At 42.8% G+C, this 9,778-nt stretch overlaps 1 protein-coding gene across 2 annotated transcripts in view; it reads left to right on the top strand.

Moving 5' to 3' along the window:
- Positions 1-5,874: 5,874 nt before the first annotated feature.
- Positions 5,875-9,778, top strand: part of adamts3 (ADAM metallopeptidase with thrombospondin type 1 motif, 3) — a 47,968-nt gene continuing 44,064 nt past the window's right edge. For both annotated transcript variants that reach the window (XM_085909170.1, XM_085909169.1), the window contains exons 1-3: positions 5,875-6,187; positions 6,586-6,607; positions 8,426-8,859. In XM_085909170.1, coding sequence (XP_085765296.1) covers positions 6,122-6,187; positions 6,586-6,607; positions 8,426-8,859 — 522 coding nt within the window. In that variant the 5' untranslated portion in view covers positions 5,875-6,121. The remainder of the gene's footprint in view (positions 6,188-6,585; positions 6,608-8,425; positions 8,860-9,778) is intronic.

The raw sequence follows: 9,778 nt of genomic DNA, 5'->3' as shown, positions 1-9,778 counted from the left end.
CATTTGTTCTTTCTCAATTTTTTTTTTTTTCTTGTGTGTGTATATGTAAGGGTGGGTATGTATGTTTGTATGTTTATTTGCCTTAATGGAAAAAAAAAAGCGAAGAGTAAATATGTTACAATTTCAAACCGAAGAATAACAACGTATTAAAAAATATGCTTCGATTCAAATGCAATACAAAACAGAAATGAAATATCTGTGCTTATGGAGTAACATTTTTCTATCGGGAACAGGAAACAATGAGATGAGATGGCATCATTGAGTGAAAGGAGCAACATAGATCAATATCTATTAGACGGCGGTACTGTGGGCACAACATCACAAAACAAGTTCACGTACCATCAATTATTTTTGGATTTTGAGTTATTTTATAGTCCTTCGTGTCCCTTCGCGGTCTACCTCTGTTTGCTTACCCACACAAAACACCTCAAGAAGGTGAGGGGGAAAAAAAAAGGTCATCGGGGTAATTGTCCATCGAGACATTTGAGGTTCAATACCGGACATTGGCTCGCCCTCCTCCGTGTTATGTTATAAACAAATGCCACTACAATTTCCAAGCGGAACAGCAAGCGAGTGAAGATGTCGACTGCTACATTAGCATCTGACGCTAACTGCGTCTTCTCCCTCGTGCGCATTTCACGCCATCCCAACACCGGAGGGCCGGCACATCAAAACGGTTTTTCCTCATTCTTTTTTGCTCTATACCGCCCGTCCCGAGGCAAGCTTGGCTAAGATAATTCCCGCCGTCTTTTTTTTCCCCCCCTTCAACCCTTTTGAAGTGGTCACTCTGTTGGCACAGTCGCCCGAGTGAGCGGGCGCGCCAATCGGAAGTTAATCCTCGTCTAAGCGCCCCGCCGGACATGTCGGCCGCAAACAAAGTCAGGTCACGGCATCGATGCAGGTCGGATGGACGGAATTTCTCTCAGAGGCCAGGTGCTCCCGTTTTGGTTTTTGTAACCGCCCCCCCCCCCCTTCACCCTCCCCCAATAGCTTTCCTTGTCTGGCGCAACTTAAAACAAGAGCGGTTCCATAGGGAATATTTGGGAGGTTCACTATCAGTTTAACGTCTCGTCGAGGAAAGGGATGACACCGCGGTCATTCCGGCGTTGGTTTGATCTACTGTTAACAGCTATTGATTCCGTTGTCGAGAATAGTTCTGTAAAGGTTCTGGGACTTTTGTATTGCTTTTCACGTTTTTGTTTTTTTTCTCTCTATATAATCTACAGACCATCTGAATTTTTCTTTCATTTCTTCAAAGTGGACATTAAGAGTTGAGGAAGAGGTTGGGACGAGGAGGCCGGGCTAACTTGCGGCATGAGCTCTTCATCCTTTGACCTTGATGTGCTCGACAGGAATGTCACCGTCTGAAAGGGAGTCGGGATTAGAAAAAGCAGGTGACGCCATTGTCGAATGGGACCATTTAGCCGTGTTGGCTTTGCACCGCCTGGCTTTTCATCACACTGTTGATGTAGCTGATCCCCTCGTCAATCGTTTAATCAAAGATAAGGTATTCCTTTATTTATCATGATATTAACTCGTGCAAGAAATTCTTTTTTTTTCTCTCCACATTTCTGACTTCTCAACTCTAGTTTTTAAATCCAAAAGCATATCTTCTAGTCAAGGCTACAAATCTAAAAAACAATTGGTTGGTGTGACCATTGATGCTAGTGTTAGCATTTAGAACCATCCACAGATTGTTGTGGCCTATTGATGAAGGTGCTTGAGAGGTGCTTGAGAGCCTTGAATCCTCCTGACAACAAATAATAGTCAGGAATTACAAATTAACATCAACCCGATACTCTCAAGAACTTCCTCCTAAAGTGTTCTCTGTGAAGCCTTTCGTTTGCGCTCCTGTTAGCTTCTACAAAACTCATCAAAGGTTGTGTTAAAACCACAGAAGGTTTAGCATTGGAATTACTTTGGAGCAGGAAATGGAACATTTTTGATTGAGTCTCTGGTTTTCTTCTAAAACAAGCTCAATTCCATTGTCCATATTTGCTTTTGCTAATTTTGCGCTTGATTGGTTACAGCGGGTTTTCTCAATTTCATTTGTGTGCAAAAAAAAGAAATTAGCTTGGGCCAAACATCAAAAGGGCTAATTATTTGAGGTTGGAGGTGCTTAATTTTTTTAACAGTGATAATAGCGCCTTTCTACCGCACTGCCAATTAAGTGTCAGGGTGGATACAACGGCAGACATTTTTGACAAATTCTCACTTGAAGCTGATAAAATTCTTCAATTCTTCAAACGTACCGGCAGGCGTTGAAGTGAAACCAAACACGAGATCATTCTGTGGACCTGCTCGCAAACTTTTGGTGAACTACTTTCATTATCTTGCGCTTATGTTAATTATTAACATTAGTTCAAGTCTATCGGCTTAATTACTCAACGGCCCAATCACTGATACCGTAACTGAATGTAAACATTAGCATCAGTGCTAACGCTCGTATCGATTCCCAGCACTAGAAGTAGCCAAAGAACCTTTTTTTCGATACTATAGATAACTAACTGAAAAAGGTCAACACAGACAGAAAGCATTTCGGTCACGCAACCTCTCTGTGAATTTTGACTACAAATTAAAAAAAGAATCGAGCCAAGAGGGAGAGCTGAATTAGCAGGAGGAAACGTTTGTGAATAATTGAATTCGCAGCGTGGTCATTCCTCAGAATGATCAAAAGCAAACAGGTTTTCATTCTTTGACAATTATCAGTTATACTTGAAAAAAGTTTAACAGACAAAAAGTCAAGAAATTTGACAGTCTCTATAAGGTTAGGTCTGGACTTCTCTACTTCCATCGTATTTCATTTCTGCAACCTTTACTTATGTATGTATAATATTCAAGTCATATTTGACAATCAAATAGATAGAAGATGGATGGATTTCCATCTTTAATTATAATTCGACTGGAGGCTCTTCTTGTTCCTCTAAAAGGATCTTATGATATCCAACTCAAGCCTCTTCGTAGCCATCGGGTATCCATTTTTTTTTTTTTTTCCTGGTAATGACGAGTCTCCCGCGGAACGCTAACATGGAGATGAGGCTCCCTGCTTTCATATTTATTGCCTTACGGTTGTTTCTGGGGGGTCGAAAACTCAAAATTGATGATTTTGGGATATTTTGCTCTCATTAACTTCATGACTTGTAAACATGTTCTTCTGCAAATGTACAAACCTGAGCTTTCTATTCTTTAACGTTAGCATTGATGCTACTGCTAACTGAAGTGGGGGAAAGCCATGACGTCAAATCCCAACACGTGGAGAAAATGTGCCAAATTAAGACCAGAGCGCTGCTGACAAAGCGAACGCTCACCGCCAGCATCTCGCTGTTAGAGCCAATTAACGGCTTGTTCGGAACCAGCTCCAGCAGATGTTACAACGTCCATCCCCCAATTTGCACGAGGGAGCTTACCATATCCAAAATGTGATTTTTTTTTTTTTTTACATTTCTCATCAGGGGTCATATTTCTTACCCCGACTGACCAATCAGATGGTCGAACATTTAGCTGTAAATACAACTTAACAAGATGAATGAGTTGCTAACTGCAAAGTGACAAACTTTTTTTTTTTTTAATGTATTTGTGTTTTCAATTTTGTCTGCTAACATTCCAATCGTATGCTACACTTAGAATTCAAAATGATTTCATATTTATGCCAGTGTGACTTTTTTTTTTTTTATAAATAAACAAACACAATGGACGATAAGCGCAGTGGGTGTGAGTTTATTTTATTTTTTTTGTCTTGTAAGGAGTCAAAAAGCATCTGACGGGGCATCAGCGCCGCATGGGGCCACTAAATCAGACGGCTTTTATTGCTCTTTCCGCTGCACCGCTGCCTTTCAAATGAGCCTTGTTAAAGCAGAATCTGTGTGTGTGCGTGTGTGTGTGTGTGTGTGTGTGTGTGTGTGTGTGTGTGTGTGTGTGTGTGTGTGTGTGTGTCCATGCTCATTACAACACCATCGTGTGTTGCGCCGACAATGACTGGTTGGGGAAAAAGTCGGCGGGAGGCGGGCCTCCGTGGAGAATGCCTGAAAGGCAAACATCATCGCGAGCTTTAAAATACGCTTTCATGAATTTCGGAGTTTAACGAGAAAAAGAAACTGCATTTTACTAGCCGGTGGCGTTCACTCGTCCATATTATGACAACTGAGTTTTGATATGAGACAAGCAATTGCAGGCTGGAGTTTACATTCACAATAGCTTTTTCCATATTATTTGTGATTTTAATTTCATAATATCAAGACTTTTTCCCCATTTTGTTTTGGGAGCATTGCATACGACAGAATTTTCGAAAATATCGAAATGATAAATCACCTTTGTTAGTCCAATTGAATCACAAGTAAAACTATTGAGCATGTTGCCAGGCAAATATTTTCCGGGCATTTCCCATTCAGGATATGACGAGCATCTTTTAATTTATGTCAATTATTCCCAGCCCCCCCCCCCCTTTTCACTCTCGAATGGAATGTCCCGTCTTTTAGCCGCCAATGATTTTTTATTGCCCCCCCGACGACAAAAAGCATCGCTGACCCCACGGGGCGCGACGTCGGACTCATTGTGAGAGAGACATAACCTGCCTGGTAAAGACGTCACGGGTCATTGTGTTGGGACGAGAAAGAGTGAAAAGACGGCATTCCGGGCAACCCTATTTTTACATGCAGGCGGGGGTCAACTTCATCGCCAACAGGCTCCTCATTGAGAGTCGTCCTTCCGGTAAACTTTCTATGTTCCTCTGTTGAAAAGCGATGCAAAAGATACTTTTAAATAAATAAATAAATGAGCAAATAAATAAAAATGAAGCGCCATTTTGACGCTAGCTGCTTGAAGAGGAACCAGGCCAACCCGCAAATAGCAAAACTCCACGGGGGGTCCCACTGTACCCATTTTACCCCCTTCCGAAAGGGCCAGACGAAGATTTAACGTGATTTATTTGCAATCTGGAGGTCACATTCATCTTCTGAATGCCGCTGCGCCTGTGAACAGAGCGAGAGCTCAGATGTGGAAAAATGACACTGTTGCAAATGAGATGGGTCGTAAGTGATTGGTGGGTCGTGTCACCTCATGTCACACGTTGCCTCGCTATGATGGCTGCCATGGAAATGTTCACAAGTCGGGTTTATTCATTTGAACTCTGGATACTTTTGAGCCACTGCATTATGTATCGGCCTATTCGGCAAGTGAACTATTTAGTTTGCAAAATATTTTGACAAATGTATAATGCCAAATGTTATGAATTCAGCATTTTACCATGCTCTTATGTTTGTAATCACACTTATCTAACTTATCGAAACAAAATAGTCCAATCCTATTTTTGCAAAAAAAAAAAAAAAGCTGACATGTCATGTTTTTGGAAAATAAATACATGTAAATAAGAACCCAAAATAAGATTTTTTGTAAATGTTATATATTTTACAATGAACATCTACGTATACAAAAAAATTAAAGGGGAGGCCAAGTTGAAAACTTTCTTGTGGACTGTGAGGTAGGCAGCAAAATCCAAAATGACATCACAGTTGCTCAGAGCCCCCCCCCCCCTCCCCATCAACACCTCATCTGGTTCTCTCCATCATTTAAATCATCCACCCCTGTTTTTTTATTCCCCTCTTGTTAAGATTGGGCAAAAACGTTTTACATCTTAGAGTTAAAAAAAAAATGGTAGAAAAAAGTTTTTGAAAGAAGTCACTCTCCTATTTTCCATCCTTTTTTAATCATCAAAACTTGACGTTTGAAGTGGGGGTGTAGACTTTTGATATCTGTCGTACGAGAGTATGCGTGGGACGTTTTTTTTTGGGGGGGGGGGGGCAACGGTGACGTCACACAGGGCCGGACTTATTTGGTTTATTAGGCGGAAGCTTGAGGAGGCAGGCAAGGCAAGGCAAAGGCAAGGCAGGTCGCGCAGCGGCCGAGACGCGAGCGGCGGTTGGACCCACGCAAACTTTGGAGTGACAGTGACCCCCCAAAAAAGTCACGCAACTCGCCTCACTGCACTCCTTGCGTTATTTAAAAGAAACAAACAAACAAAAAAAAACCAAGACAGAGGCAAGATTTTTTTGCCGCACACCTCCATCTCTTTTTTTTTTTTTTTGGGATCAACTTTATTTCTTATTGATTTCCTTGACAAGACTCAATGATGGCCGCGTTGTCACTCGCCTCGTTGGTGCTACTGGGATTTATCGCGACTTCAGCCGCCAAGGTAAAAACTTTGTTGGTCACATGTCTGCTTTTTTTTTTTTTTTTTAACGTTAAAGGTCAAAACAGAAGAGGGACTGACTGTAAGGAGGCAGTGTGTGTGTGTGTGTGTGTGTGTGTGTGTGTGTGTGTGTGTGTGTGTGTGTGTGTGTGTGTGTGTGTGTTGGGGGGGGGGGCTGCGTGCACGTTTGACTCCCTTAAATGCGCGCACTGTGTGAGATGTTGACACACACTCCACACATGCACGCCACACACACTTTATACTGTTACATAACGTTTTCAAGAAGGCTTTTTTTTTTTTTTTTTTTTGTTAATTTGATTTTAGAAGACATGTGCCATGTACTCTCTTGTTTATGTGAATATTTCATTTCATTTTAATAATTTGCTCCCTTTGTCTTGCAGGCTGGTGAAGGTGATCGAGAAGGTGAGTTTCAATGAAAAAGTGGAAGAGGGGGGGGGGGGTCGCTTCATGTAGACTCACAGAAATCCTGAATTTTTTCAAGATATGTTTTTTTTTTTTTGCAGTTGATTTACTGTCAAACTCAAACTTGACAGAATTACACATTGTGATTTTTGAAAAGGACCAAATAACTACCTTAGAAAGTTCATTTAGCTTCATGCTAACCACAGTGCAAAAAATCCAAAGCAAAAAAAAAAATGTCACCAAAGTATATTCTTCTTCTTCAATTTCTCTTCAATCCTGCTTTTTATGCCGACAGACTGCAATGGCTGTAGGTTTATTATATGACGTACAGATTGGGCCATGATTATTGATGTATGTAAGACATGTGCCCCCCCCCCCCCCCCCCCCCCCCACACACACACACACACACACTCTTCTAGTCTACCAAGGCTTTGCTTGACAGAACCCGTTAAGACAGGAAGTGCAAATTCCACCTCTGGATCCCTCCACATCTGTTCTCCATCGGGAAGTTAAGCAAGGAGTTGAGTCTCGACATGGTCCGCGTCGTACCCTCTTAACCAAACCCTCTTACGCGAACACTTGACCTCTCTTTGCTCACTTCCTGTTTCGCAAGTTGAAAAAGCCCGTTACTCCCACCATAAGTTTTGCGGGGACTCGTACGAACGTAATTGCCGGGAAAAAGGGAATTGTGTCTTTTGTGGGAGCGAAAACACACAAACAAAAAATCATAGCGTAAAAATGGGGGGAAAAAAATCTATTGGGATCGTTCCTGCCATGGATTTTTATACACCTTTTGTCCAGTTCGTCCGTTTTTTTTTTTTTTGGGGGGGGGGGGGGGGGGGGTTCAACCAGCTGAAAGCACATCTGAGCTAATGTTGCAAACAGGTTAAAAACAAACGAAAAAAAAAAAGTGTGTCTGATGACAGAGTACTTGGTCTTGGCCTCATAAAAGATATTTTGTGTTTTCAAAGCAGATGTGTTAGCATCACTTTTTATTTTGGCAGATGTGCCGCCCTCCATTTGCGATCTTACTGGTTATTGTCACAAACACAAAACTTTCATCTGCCTTACATTCCCCCCCTCCCCAAAGAATCTTTGTTTGAATGTTTTTAAATCACATTTTTGTTTTCAACCAGTCTTGTCATTTCTCTGGACGTGTAATTTGACCTTTAGCAAAGACACCTGTTTGAATGGCCAAACCTTCCGCGTAATTACAAGGTCTCCGAATGCGCCTTAGCGTTTTTTTTTTCCGACCCACCGATCTACACATTTTTCAATGTAGGAGATGTTTCAACCATGTTTGGTATACCTGAGTCGAATTTAGCAGTAATTGGACACAAGAAGTTAACATTTAACGGAACCCTGGAAATGGCCAAAACCGATCCTAAACTGCAGACTTCCTGGTTTGTTTGTTTTTTTGGTTTTTTTTCCCCCCTGACCTGATTTCCAGCCAAATTTCTTCCATTTCATTTCATCTTGCTAAGTAACACTGGCTTTGGGTCTGAATTAAAAAACAACACTAATGGGGCCAAAGCAAAGTGTTTTTAGTTCCATTGTAAACCACTCAAGTGTAATCTGTAGTGCTTCCCAGTGCGCTCAAATAAATACGAGATGACCGATAACAAACGACATCAATAAACCCCATCCGACCCCACCGACTGTCGCCCGACCAACAATCAAGAATCGAATCCCTGCCAAACCGCCTTCGACCGTAATCCGACGTAGTACCCGAACTGCCCTGAAAGGTGTTTCGGAAGCCGCTGGTATGATCTTGTCTGGTTCTTTTTGATGTACAGGTCCGCTGATTTTATTTTGCAGATCATCTGAAACGCCGTCTGAAGGAATACGGCTTAGTCACCCCTTTCAGCACCGATGCCCACGGACGCTTCCTGTCCCACCTGCTGTCGGCCACCCACAAGCAACGGGTCAGGAGGGAGGTGTCCACGACACCGCCCCCGACGCTCCCACCCACCCCATCGGATCGGCTCTTCTTTAACATCAGCGCCTTTGGCAAGGAGTTCCACCTGAGACTACGGCCCAACAACCGGCTGGTGGCACCGGGCGCCACGGTGGAATGGGACGACGACGAAGGCTTTGGGACCGCAGGCGGAGCTTCCCGACCCTTCGCCAACCGGACGGCGTCCAACAACGAGACGACCAGGATAAACTTGCTGAAGACAGACTGCACCTTCGTGGGCGACATCACTGACGTCGCCGGGGCCTCGGTTGCCATTAACAACTGCGACGGTCTGGTAAGTGTGCTGTTCAATGACCTTATCAACCGGCCCGTTTTGGGGCGTCCGGAACTCGGGACTTTTCTTTACGTCAGCATTTTTTACAGCGCATTGTTCTCAAGAGGCTGTTTATGCCGACGTTTGTTACGCTTGAGTGGCCGTTAATCGGCGAAGGCCCCCCCCCCCCGACTCCCTCGAAACGACCCCTTCCCAACATAAAACAGGAGTGGTCTTTTGTGCGGCCCGGGCCAACCGGACCTCCCCGTCAACCCTCGTAAAACACTCGAGCGGTATTTAGAGAATGAATCACCCACGCCCGGGATTCCATTTTGGGATTCCGAGATGTTAAAAAAAAAACAAAAAAAACGAATGCTTAACATTAGGGATGGTAAGGGAACGCCGTCCCCCCCGACCTCCCCCTCCGAGAAAAAAACATTTAGGTTTGCCTTGGCGATAGTCCAAGAACGTCCAAGAATGTTTTTTGTTTTGTGTAAAGAGACATTGAAAATTCAATCAAATTTGTTTCAAAAGTAATAGACAACAGTTGAAATGTTTACTTTTTATGAAAGTGCAACATCAACGGGATTGTCTTCTTTTTTCGGGACGTTGAGCATCGCTTAGCAAAATGCAACATCAATAGTTTGTCTTCTTTTTTTTTTAAGAAAGTGCTCTGTCAATAGTTTGGTCTTGCTTTGAGCAAAGTTTGTCTTCTTTTCAAGAAAGGTTATTAGGTCTTATCTTTCCCTCGCCGGATCCAAACCAGGAAAACTGGGTGGTTGTTCTTTATGTTGGACATACGCCAATAACACATCGCTAACTGTGATAGCGGCTAGCCAGGAGCTAAGCTGCTCTGTATTTGTTGATGGGGAAAAATATGAATGCGTGTTGTACTACATGTTGATTATTCAAGGAAAGCAAAACATAGCTTATCTTCACA

The sequence above is a fragment of the Syngnathus leptorhynchus genome, chromosome 4 (assembly GCF_054491065.1).
Source record: "Syngnathus leptorhynchus isolate UIUO chromosome 4, UIUO_Slep, whole genome shotgun sequence".
NCBI classification, from domain to species: Eukaryota; Metazoa; Chordata; class Actinopteri; order Syngnathiformes; family Syngnathidae; genus Syngnathus; species Syngnathus leptorhynchus.
This window is presented reverse-complemented; position numbering and strand designations above follow the sequence as displayed.